Here is a 12,441-nt window from a genome sequence, read left to right as displayed (position 1 = left end):
TCTGACTTTTTTTTTTAATCAATCTATTTTTTTTTATATTTCCTTAAAAGCATGTTCAATTTAAAGAACAAAGTAATTACTATCAATCAGTACTTCTACTTTAATAAGCCTAGTATCTTTGATAAGTTTTTACCTCAGATTGGGTTTTCTGTATTTCGCTATCTTCAGAGCCGCTTATTACATTGCTTGTATCCATTCCCTCTAATATGCATGCAAGTGTTTTTAGTGTGGTGTTCTATTTTGTATTACAACTATAAAGTAAAAATAAAGAAACAGAAAAAAAGAGGTGGAAGGTCGAAAAGAAACCGCCAAAAGCATAGCAAAAAAATCCCAAGAAATTGGATAAGTTTTGTTCTCAACTGACCCTCGTTTTGTTAATTTCTAGATGCAAGTCAATATATGAGGCAGATTCAACTGTATCTGTGGTATCCTTTACATCAAAGTCGACGTGAAAGATGCATTTTACATAGTAACCAATCTTTGAATAGTTTAGTGAGATAGCGAAACGTGTTAAAGGCCACACCTGTATATATGAAAAGAAACAATTCGACGTATCAAAACTTTAATAATATATCGAAAAATATTTAAATCAATGGATTTCGTGAAATGTTTGTCTTCTTCAAATCTTTATATTAACAAAAATTATTACGAATAACGTTCTTACCTCATTACAATTAAAACTATAGAAGTATTACACAGTTATTAAGCGGATCACTGACTTTGGGAAAAACAATTAAATAATATAGACTCGACTGAAAACAAATTATTCATTACCAATAATTAATACAACTAATATATATATAGTGTTCGATATATATTAATTATATAATTACATAATCAGGCATGAAATGGAAAGATTTCGACTCTACTTTTCGAATGTGAAAGAAAAACTACGCCAATACATATTTTGTATGTGTACAGCTTACTGGAATTAAATAGAATACAATGGAGAACAAAAAAATGTTCCTTGTAGGAATAAAGTTTGTGACAACTGACATCAAATTACGTTGGCTAGAAAGGTAGCTAAGGCCCTATTGGTATGGTACATTATCTCCTATTATAAATGACAATTCTGAAAAAATAAGGGGATCAACATGATCAATTTATTTTAGATCTTTTCCTTTTAAAGCCCTAGAGTGTAACGTATCAGACGAGAGGGCTACATTTGTAACCAGTCGGGATTGGTATCTTCTTTGAAAGCATTCAAACAGCACTGGGACATTCATTCGATGGAACCTTGTAAGTATGAATGATCCTGTGTTGTTAATATGTAATTTAGATGTCACCAATTGTATGTCTAATTACTGGGAAATATATAAAAGGTTGTGATTTTCCTATGAAGTATAAAAATGGGTAGGGATTTTGGCATGCATCAATATATGAATTGGATTTGGTTTTTAAACCATAGACGGATGTTTGTGGCAAATGCATATAATGAGCACCTCATATATTTGTTTTGTTATATGCTCAAAATCTCCTGACTTTTTTTGTATCTCGAACCTTCTGCAGGTGCTGATCTAGAGTTCGAGGAAGGGGTTAGGCACATGTGTCAATTATTGTACTTATAATGCAAACCATAGCGAAGCGAAACATTTTAACGATTTTATGCTAAATTATATTTTTACACTTTTTGCTTGTCACATCAATTTAATTTTTCATCAGATATCTAAAACATTCTTCTTTTTAATACTTTCTGAATATTAGGTACAAATATGGTTTGTGTACAGAGAATATATCCTCTAAATATCTGCAGGTACTTTTTATACATTTCTGTCAAGTGGTGTGTCGTTAGGTCTAAATAAACTCATCAGAGGTACCAGGATTAGGATTTTGAACGCCAGACGCGAGTTTCGTTTACAATGGACTCATCACTGACACTGAATCAAAAGAGTTTAAAAGGCAAAATAACTACAAAGTTGAATAGCAGCCATAAACTATGACTCATAACAGTAAGGGAATAAATATCCAATAAGAGGAGCACAACCTATCGGAATGTATATCACTTGACGGAATACTTTATCTTCAAAACAACCATAAATATTTTTAAGCAAAATTCCGAAGTCCTTAAGCATTTTTGTTCATTTTTCAATTATTGTATTTTTGTTAGTTTCATTACTGAAAAGGGATTGTAACCACTTCAAAAGATATAACTAAATCTGAATTTATCGGAAAACATTTTTTGATAAATAGAAAATTTCTGTTTTGATAAGATTATTAGGTAGTGCATTATACGGAGTAGACAAGTTTTAACTGTCCACAGAGACGGACTGACATTCAAAGGTACGTATCTTATGAAGACCTTCAAAGAGGTCTTAAAATCAATTCAGAATAGTTAATACTAATATTACATTATGTATAAGACGTTTGTCATATTTGTTACATGTATGTTAACTTGTGCAATGTCTCCAAGAACACGTATATTTCCTTACAGAGATTGTTACTATAAAGTCGATTTAAACAGCTCATTACAGCTTGTTTTTTTTTTTGTGTTTATGAATATTTGACTAAACTGAGAAGAGGTAACTCTAGTTTATTTTAGATAGGCCCTATAATGAAATAAAGACATTCTAAGCTACTATAGAAAGATATGCTACAACATCCTTTAAAAATCAAAATTATAGTCAAAATAAGGATATAAATTCTTTACGCAAGTTTAAAAAATAGGTGCTGATTGGGAAGGAGGGCGGGAAAATCGAAAACGCAAAAATATCTTTTTGATTACAAATAATATCGATCCTCTTTCTGTCTGAATAATGTTTTAGAAAATATCTTAATATAACTGACCATTCAAAACACTTAGCTTGTATTTACATCAGAGGCCCATTAAAGGGTATCGAAAAATGTAGAAGAATTTATATGTTATTCTAATATATAAAAGGATTTCAATCGTCAACATAAAAATACTTATTAAAATAACTTGCCTATAAATGCCCGTACCAAATCAAGTATATTGTAGTTGATTTTCAATTGTTCCATTGATTGATAGCGTTAGATTTTGTCAGTTTTTATGGACTTCCCCTTTTTGAATTCGCCTTGGAGTGCAGTATTTTCGTTATATTTTTTCATGTCCTTGTATGTGTTTTTTAATGTCCAGCTTGCATGTCTATAAGAGAAACACGGCCTCCTCCTCTCACCAATTTGTTTCTTATTCGTATGAAAAAGATTTCCTAAAGTGAGATTCTCAAGAAACATTATATTTATATGAACTAGTTGAATTGGACCTTTGAATAGCTTTCTGTAATTGAGAGCACGCTTAGATCAGTACTTGGTTTGTGTTTTATCACTCTGTTATTTTGGTCTTATGTGCTTAGTACCGAATTGATGAATCGAACCGTTTTCAATAGTTTGTTTACATTGTATTCTACTGTTGTACTGTCTCTTTCACATCTAAAAATGGGGGGGGGGGGGGGAGTGAACATTCACAAATATGTTTAACTCCACCAAATGTTGTATTTGCCTGCCTTAATCCAAGTTCCTTCAGCCAGTAGAGTTGTTGTCGTTTATTATTGTCTGCATACATGTTTATGTTTATTGAATTTAGAAAAAAATCAGGTCGTTGGTTTTGTCTTATAAATTGTTTCGCATTTTGGGATCCCGTTGCCTTTTATATACTTTGCTATACAATATTTGTTTTGCTCATTTTAAAGGACGTACCTGTAGTTGTTTATATCCTCGTCCTTTGGTATCAGGTGAATAGTTGTCTCATTGACAATCATTCCACAGCTCCTTATTTTTATATTAGTATCCATTACCTTCACTTTCTGCTATAAAGATGGCTTTCACTAAAATGTTGGGTAACTATGACCCTCTATGCACTAGAAAATATATAATTTCTTTTATTGTTTCTGTTTAATTATTTCACAACTTTTTTACACCTTTTTAAGACATTAGTAAATTTAGAGCTGGACATGTTGTATTAACACATTCTAATGTTGATTTCTGTTAGCTTCCCTCTATAGGTGTCTTTCAGTAATTTTTGTCGTTGAGTTGTTGTTTCATTGACGTATTTACAACATCTTCTTTTATTGAAACATATGTATCAATCTTAATCATGTCTCTTTAAGGAATATTTTCATGGTTGAACACAAACGTAAGTGCTTACAATGTATGTCCATGTTTTCATTGTTTATTTTATTTATTTTCACACATTTGATGTTACCTTTATAAAAAATATTCTAAATCACACACAAAAGCACTCACACACTATATACATACGAGGCAATAGTAGTTAAAACATCAAATAGTGATGCCATTATACTTGATGATTACAATTTATCAAATTATAGGTTAAAACATTTTAGTCACCCAAAGGCTTTATCATATTCAAAAAATTTTTGTTTTTGTTTCCATTATTTTTATTTGATGTGTAAATGCAAAAGAGATAAATTTTGGACTCTTGTTATCCTTGACACTAATAGTCTACCACAAATTTATCCATGTTTAAACCGTCAATTTTGCATTGTTGCAATCGGGTGTTTCTTCTGGTGCTTCTTTTTTTCTACGAAAATATATTCACACTCTCCACGTCGTTAAGCACTAGGTAAACAAATGTCTACTCACGATTTTTGTTATCCCATTATCACTTTTCCTCTCACAAAATGAAAAGAAAACGACACTTTTATGTGTCTTTAATTAAGGGAGAGCAAAAAAAGAACAGTCAAATTTAAGTTTTAAAGAATGGTTTACTTTCTGTTGACTGTATACAAGTTGTCTCTTTAATGAATATGTGGAAATTGATTTATCGAAAATATAATATGATATGATAAAGTTCACACAAAAAACCACTACCAAAAATGGCAATGAAAATCAGAATGCATATTTTATAATAATGTTATACTCATAAAATCAGCTTCAAATGTGAATAACGGAAAATCAGTGAATATGTCAAAAATAAAAGTATAAATACATTAACACTTCCTATTAATCCAAATATTTTAAGAAGTTAATTTATGAAGAGAGATACATTTTGTTTAATTCAGATTGAACTTAAATTTGTTCCCTAGCATGAAAATTTAGAATGGTGACCAAATTCCATCTTTTTTTTCAAAATTGTGGAAGCATGTTATGTAATGTTCATTGTATCTACTTATTTTTATTTCAGAATTCTTTCATCTCTTTCTGCTCACATAATAAGTTTTACCCTGTAGAAAACTTAACAAATAAAACTTTGCACCACCAGTAGTTTGAAACAAGCTCAGAAATATAAATTATATTCTTTTTATCATAAGTTTGAATAATTTCAAACTGTTTTTTTTTTAAAGTGTTATATAATAAATTAGGAAATAAGAATTATCTTGATAGTTTAATGTCATATGAAGAAGTGTATAAGGTTCTGTTATCTTCGAAAAATGATAAATCGCCAGGTTGTGATGAAAATACAGTTGAACTTTATGAGAACCAAACTGCATTCTTAGTGTTAACTCGAATTTTTAATATTTGCCTTAACTCTGGTAAGATACCTGCTATATGGTCAAAAGGTATCACTACTCTGATTTAAAAAAGCTCTATTGCAGATCCTAGAGACCCTATGGCATATCGAGGAATAACTTTGGCTCCTGTATCTTATAAACTGAACTGTGGTGTACTTAATTCACGCCTAACTGTTAAACTTGATGAACTATATTGATGAGCAAAATGGTTTAAGAAAGGGACGAATAATATAAATCATATTTCTACTTAAACTACTGTAATAGAAACACATACACTACGTAAATTATTAACATATGTAGCTGATTTTAAAAAGCATATGACTGGATAAATAGAAAATTGCTATTTGGTAAACTGGAAGATTAAGGAATAAGCATTAAAATGCTAAATGCTAATTATTTACTGTATACAAATGTATATTCGTGTGTTAAATTAAATGGTAATTTTACTGATTGGTTTGAGGTTAAATGTGGTTTAAAGCTAAATGTAACGCTAATAGAGGTTTTCAATTTGATACATTTACAAAACATTTTGATACACTTGTTATGATAGTGCCTCAATTTGGGGTCACCAGGAATTTTCTTGCAGTAATGCTGTAAAAAATTAGAGCAATGAGATTTCTTATGAGTGTTGGAAAATATACCCCTAACTTGGCTTTATGGAGATATAGGTTGGATGCACTGTGTAATATCTCCGTGGACATGCATTTTAAGAATATGGTCTAGATTTACTGAAATGTCTCATTGTAGAGTAAATAAAAAGGTTTTCATATGGGGAAATACATTGTTGTAATAGTAGATTTAAAAATTGGAACCATAGAGTCCATTTGAAATTTAAAGAACCGCATATGGAGTTTTTATGTAATACTGATACTTTTACTGATAAAACATAAAATTAAACAGAATGAAAATGATAATATTTGTAGATATAGAGACAATTTTTTTTCTGACTTAATGAGCAATGAACGTAGTAAACTACGACCATACAGATTATTTAAAAAAGAATATAATACAGAAAAATATTTATGTATGAATATGTCTGGTAAATATGAAGATACATATGCAAAATTTATGTGTGGTGTTGCGCCTCTGATAATAGAAACTGGTCGTTATGAAGGTATTGTGATTGAACATATATTTTTTTTTATGAACAATGTAATGAAGATAATATTATTGAAGATAAGAAACATGTTCTACTGAATTGCTCAGTATATGCATATTTGCGTGCTATTTTATTTAGCCATACTAGCTCTAATTTTGTGAATTTGTCTGATGATGATAAATTCTGGTTTTTATTCCCTGATGAAAGTGTATGTTATTTTTTAGCCAAAATCTGCTATGAAGTGTTATTAAAAACAAAAGGTATTTTATATAATTGTAGATAATTGTGTGTTTTGTAGAAATGATTTCATAGTCTCTCAAAAATCTTTTTATAGTGTCTCATTGTTTTAAATGATATTGTGATTTTATATATATGTGTATGAATATAAGTCAATATGGAGGATGAGACTTTTATAAAGTATTTGTCTTGTCTTGTCTTGTAAATTTTGATTGCAAATTGAACACGTTCCATTATTTTCCATTCACTAAAACATCAAACTTGTTGTATACACAGAATATTATCAAATAAGTATTAAACGAATAATCCGATTAAAAGTGAAACTTTTGACAAAGAAAAGTTATGGTTAGTATAATAATTGTTGTCGCCATGATTAAAGAACTGCATATCTTTACTGATTTTGTTTATTTGTTTTTAATAATAATAATAATTGTTATTAAAAACTAAAACACAATAAGTAAAGATTTGATAACCCAAATGTAATATAAGTTTTTTTAGACAATATTAACAGCATTGTCTAGAAAACATGCATCAGTTTGGTTGTATCCAAATAAAGTTACCTCCATTATTTGTTTTTGTTTTATAAAGGTTTGCAATTGTTTTACATCATACATTATTTCTAGTTGGAACCTTTACCAGTCTGAATCTGAATTTGAATTATTGAAATCAAACCCACCAAACTCCAAATTATCAGAAAGCAGTTCATCAGAATCACTACAACTTGTGTATGATTCTGGAACAACTCCAGTGAATTTAATTAATTTTAAACATGATACTGGCACTGTACCCACCAGTAAAACTTCCTGGTGACTTTCTGCAAATTTGTGGAATTTTTCATTTATCTCGCTGTCCCCTATTTTATAATTATCTCTCAATGCTCTTGTTCTCAAATCAAAGATTTTTACATTGTCTGGTAAACTTCCAACGTCGATTTCAGCAATGTCCTTCATACCCCATTTATATCCACTGTTAAGTTTTAAATTCCTAAAAGATTCCGCTTTGTAAATTGATGAACATGTTGAAATGTACTGAGAAGAATAACCTCTTTTGCTTCCGGTTGCAACATGAGTAGCTACATTTTCCTCTGCATCTGGTGATTTTGCTGATAATCCCTTTGTTGTATCTTCATTCTCATGTAGTAATCGGTACAAATTTGGAAATTTTACCTGATAATCATAGCAAAATATACTGAGTTATTAAAATACATGCAAGCCGACAAAATTAAATCTCGACTAAATAACAAAAAAATGATAAAGTAGGTTTGTTTTAACTTGTTAAGGAAATTGCTCTTTAAACAATATATAAATACAATTACATTTCATACATTAGACGTTTCGAACGATTCCGAAATTTTGATTTACCGAGCCATTTCAAAAGTTACATTTTATTTCCTGATAAAATGCAACATCTATGACTGCCAGTGCTATCCGTGACAACGTTAAAACAATGCATTGCATCATAGAAAAACAAACAACAGGCTTAATTTAACTCGTAATTTCATGGTAATAATTATGAAATGTAATTCCGCGCTTTATAAAAAATGTGATTCGATCAACGCTTTAACATTCCAATAAAAGTGAAAAAGAAGCATTCAATTCTTAAAATAACACTTTCACACTTTTTCTCAGAAACAAACGGACTCAGAGTACACTGAATTATTTTGTTAGACATTAAACATATATCTATCTTCCCTATACAATCGACCATTTCCATATTAATAATTATTTGTTTAAAAAAAGCATATTTGGTATGATTTCCAAAGAGACAACTATCCATAGATCAAATACGGATGTGAACAATAACATGTCATTGAATATCCATTTAGACATGAAAACAACATCAACTATTGGTCAAGTAGCTCGTCAAGTCTTTGGTTTTGAACGTTCCATATGACGATAAATTAACACAACAGTCCACAAAACGCTACACAAAAAATCTAAAGATTGACCAGCACCAACCCCATTAAAATGTGATTTATTCCCTGTCGTGGGAGTATGAGCATAGTTTCCGTCCGTCTGAAATACTTTGTTAACGCAACTGTTCTGAGACCATTTGATATAAAACTTCTCTCATATTTTGATTGTTTGCCGTCATGTTCAATTGACCATTTTGTACCTCAGATACTATCAGTGCTCACCGCACACGTTACAACTTATCACTTTCAAACAGCTGACTAAATATGAAGTTATTCTGTTAAGTAGCACTTGAGAAAATTATGACAGAAATATGTGTTTGGCGTTCGGACGAGCCGACGGACGAGGGGATGCAATATAGACCCCACACCTAGAATGGGAATATTATAAATGAAAACGGTGGTGCTCTCATCTAGATTCGACCACTTACACGACTAAAGGTAGATATGATTCAATGCTAATATTTAAATATGCGTGTTTATTTGGATGTGGTAAAAATTACCGCATCTTTTCTCATTTCCACAGGTTGTGGTATATTTTCCTCGTCGTTCTCTTCTTCATTTTCAGGATTATCACAGTCAGTTTTGATTTTCTTTGGGACTGGTTCATCTGTCACTGGTGGCGATGTTGAATTTCTACGCTTTCTGAATGTATTCGTCTCTACTATTTTCTGAAAATATAATATTGATTAAAGAACGATAACTCGAAATTTAAAATGTGAAGTTAATGCGGTTTTGACTTTGTAACGTTATTTTTATTTAAAGTGTTATTGTTTGTAACGTGCATCCTGTATCCTCGCCAGAAGTAACATTGCTATAAAATATCTTTTTATTATAGAACGAGTATATTATGAAATTAAATCAACCCATCACTAGCTACGTTAACTGCCCTGTGAAGGCAAACCTGACTCGATCTGAAAAAAATTACATGGTCTTTTTTTTATTTGTTCATTCCTTTTGGATTAATCGATTTCTTTTTTATTTCCCTAAATAACCAGGTGGAAATTTAAAATTTCCTTAAATGTCCCCACCTTGAGGAAGCAAAATTAATTTAAGACCCTCCCCTCTTTCCAAAGACATTAAATATTCACCCCCCCCCCCCCCCCCCCCAAAAAAAAAAAACCAAACATTTCTCGACACTTTTATTCTTTAAAACAATAATACATGCATACAATTTCCATTTTAACTATTATCGTACAACAAAATATTGCATCGGTAGTGGATCTAGAGCTTACAGTGAGAGAAGTTGTTTGTGACTTCAGTGAACTTTATTTGGATATACATGTATACAAAAATAAGGAGATGTGGTATAATTTCCAATGAGACAGCAATCCAACAATGTGAAATGAAGTGATAGTGAGCAATAATAGGCCATCGTATGACCTTCAACTGAGTTAAAATGAAGTGGTAGTAAGGAATTATAGGCCACCGTACGGCCTTCGACAATGAGAAAACTCATATTGTATAGTCAGTTATAAAAGGGCTGACATGAAAAATGTTAAAACAATTTAAACGAGAAAACTAACGGCCTAATTTGTAACAAAACAATTTACGAAAAACAAATACATGTATGACAGACCTGAACCAACGACAACCACTGTACTACAAACTCCTGACTTGGGACAGGCACATAAAGAATGTGGCAGGGTTAAACATGTTTGTGAGCGCTCAATCCTCCCTTAACCTGGCAAAGCGGTGTTACAGCACAACAAAGAACAAACTGTAAAATTCAGATGCAGTTTGCAACTCAAAAGATTGGAGATCGGTAATAGGCACTAAAACAAAAGACACAAAGCACCGAAAAAAATAGTACTCGTGGTGGAAAGAGCATTCGTGTGAATTTTTGCATCTCGTTCCATAAAATTGTATGAATTTCATGATTATATGTACGTCACAAAATACGTCACTGTTTGTGGTGTTGATCCATTCATGTGACGAGCAGTTTGTGATGTCCTGTGCTGTCGTTAATGGGAGATGTCCGTTGTTATTCTGTGTTTTACATGTTGTAATGTACTATTTTATTATTTATTTATGCATTTCTCTGTGCTGATTGTTTTGCGTTTGTTTATATTATATTCCTGTCACGTAGTGTACTCATTTTAGCGATATTTTTTACATTGCCATATAAGCGGGAGGTTTGGCTAGCCATAAAACAAGGTTCAACCCACCATTTTTTTCTTAAAATGTCCTGTACCACGTCAGGAATATGGCAGTTGTTATCAAATAGTCCGTTTCTATGTATGTTGGCGTTTGTTTTTGTTGCAGTTCAGTGTTTCTGTTGTTCAATTGTTTTCCTCATACAGTTGATGTGTTTCCCTCGGTTTTAGTTTGTAATCCGGATTTGTTTTCTCTTAATCGATTTGTGACTTTTGAACAGCGGTATACTACTGTTGCCTTTATTTACTGAAAGCAAGTTCAATGCCAATTACAACTAATTTTATGCGACTGTCATACAAGTGAGAGGTTTAGCTAGCTATAAAACCAGGTTTAATCCACCATTTTCTACATAAGGAAATGCCTGTACCAAGTCAGGAATATGACAGTTGTTTGATGTGTTTGAGCTTTTCATTTTTACCATTCGATAAGGGACTTCCCGATTTGAATTTTCCTTGGAGCTCGGTGTTTTTGTTATTTTACATTGTAATAGGAATTCTACAGGTGCGGCCATACTTTTTAACCAAATCATTATATATATGGAAGAATTTGGTAAAGGTTTTAATTAATTTGTGGTAACGAAATCCTTGCCTTTTAATTTACCAGTTATACATACATTATGTTCATTGAAATCTAAAACCAACTACAGACACGGGCATAGCGGGCAAGTTGAGAAATATATTGTCACACCGTCAGAAGGGCCTAATGGAATAAGCCTGTTGTGTTCTCATTGACATTTACCACACCTGCATTCAATTTTAGCACATTGTTCATTTATAATATCCTTTATAAAAGAAGTTGGCAAATTAGCTTAAGATGAAAATACATTCGTGGGAGAAGATGTTGGATTGAATCATAACAATTAAGTCGAGTGGAGCGATGCAAAAAAACAATTGATGTCCTTTGTGCCAAAATATTATATTTTTTATTGTATGGGGAAAAGGTGGGTGTGGGTCGCCAAAATTTTTCGATGCCCCCTCGTCTATCTGAAGTGTTGAAAAATTGGACACCCCCTTTCCATGCCCAAAAAATATCAAGGCCAATCCTAATTTTCCTCCTACCCCTCCACTTCAGGTTACAAATGACCAATCCCTTACATTCAAAAATAAAAAAATAAAACTGGATGTTCAGCTAACAACATACAATCAATCCAATCATACGGGTAACCGACAACAAAGTAATAACTTTCAATAAGCGCTTCAAATGTTACCTCATCTTGGTTCTTCTGTATTTCGATATCTTCAGAGCAAATTGCTGGATTTCTTGCGTCCATTCCCTCTAGGTTTTATATGATTTCCTTGGTGTTGTTGTCTGTTTTAAATTACAACAGTCAATTAAAAGTATGAACAGATGTTTTCAGTCTGACTAATTTTCTACTTTTACTTTAATGTTTGGATATTTCTGTCTTTCATAAATCTTTATATGAACAATGGTTGGTACAAACAAGTTCTTACCTCATTTCAATTAAGGAAGGGATATAACAATTTTAGCAACATGAGATAAACATTTCCTTTTGCAATTTTCTGAAAATAGAATGCACTTTCGCTTTCATTTTTGACATCATGAAAGTTCATAGGATATTTTTGTCAACACAGGCTTGCCCTGTTTGA

At 31.5% G+C, this 12,441-nt stretch overlaps 2 protein-coding genes across 5 annotated transcripts in view; both read right to left on the bottom strand.

The window, feature by feature from the left end:
- LOC127707496 (uncharacterized) overlaps positions 1 to 12,441 on the bottom strand; it is a 38,373-nt gene that overhangs the window by 3,802 nt on the left and 22,130 nt on the right. Inside the window, exons 1-2 of one of the 4 annotated variants that reach the window (XR_007984940.1) lie at positions 665 to 1,936; positions 134 to 251 (exon numbers count right to left, since the gene is read on the bottom strand). The exons of 2 other annotated variants lie outside the window; for them this stretch is intronic. The gene's annotated coding sequence lies outside the window, so the exon portion shown is untranslated. Of the gene's footprint in view, positions 1 to 133; positions 524 to 664; positions 1,937 to 12,441 lie in introns of those variants that run through there. One more of the 4 variants, XR_007984939.1, reaches the window with a different exon arrangement.
- Positions 4,109 to 12,362, bottom strand: LOC127707495 (uncharacterized). The gene is made up of 4 exons (XM_052212070.1): positions 12,286 to 12,362; positions 12,042 to 12,142; positions 9,181 to 9,348; positions 4,109 to 7,931 (listed from the first exon to the last, which is right to left on the bottom strand). The coding sequence occupies exons 2-4, from the start codon at positions 12,102 to 12,104 to the stop codon at positions 7,398 to 7,400; spliced, it is 765 nt and encodes a 254-aa protein (XP_052068030.1). The 5' UTR covers positions 12,105 to 12,142; positions 12,286 to 12,362; the 3' UTR covers positions 4,109 to 7,397.

Source organism: Mytilus californianus, unplaced genomic scaffold (genome assembly GCF_021869535.1).
Source record: "Mytilus californianus isolate M0D057914Y unplaced genomic scaffold, xbMytCali1.0.p SCAF_7, whole genome shotgun sequence".
NCBI classification, from domain to species: domain Eukaryota; kingdom Metazoa; phylum Mollusca; class Bivalvia; order Mytilida; family Mytilidae; genus Mytilus; species Mytilus californianus.
This window is presented reverse-complemented; position numbering and strand designations above follow the sequence as displayed.

Coding starts and splice junctions, on each gene's coding strand:
- LOC127707495 (XM_052212070.1), bottom strand. CDS start 12,104: ATGGACGCAAGAAATCCAGCAATTTGCTCTGAAGATATCGAAATACAG. Junction 9,349..12,041: donor TACAGAAGAACCAAGATGAG/GTAACATTTGAA, acceptor TTATATTTTCAG/AAAATAGTAGAGACGAATAC. Junction 7,932..9,180: donor TGGAAATGAGAAAAGATGCG/GTAATTTTTACC, acceptor TATGATTATCAG/GTAAAATTTCCAAATTTGTA.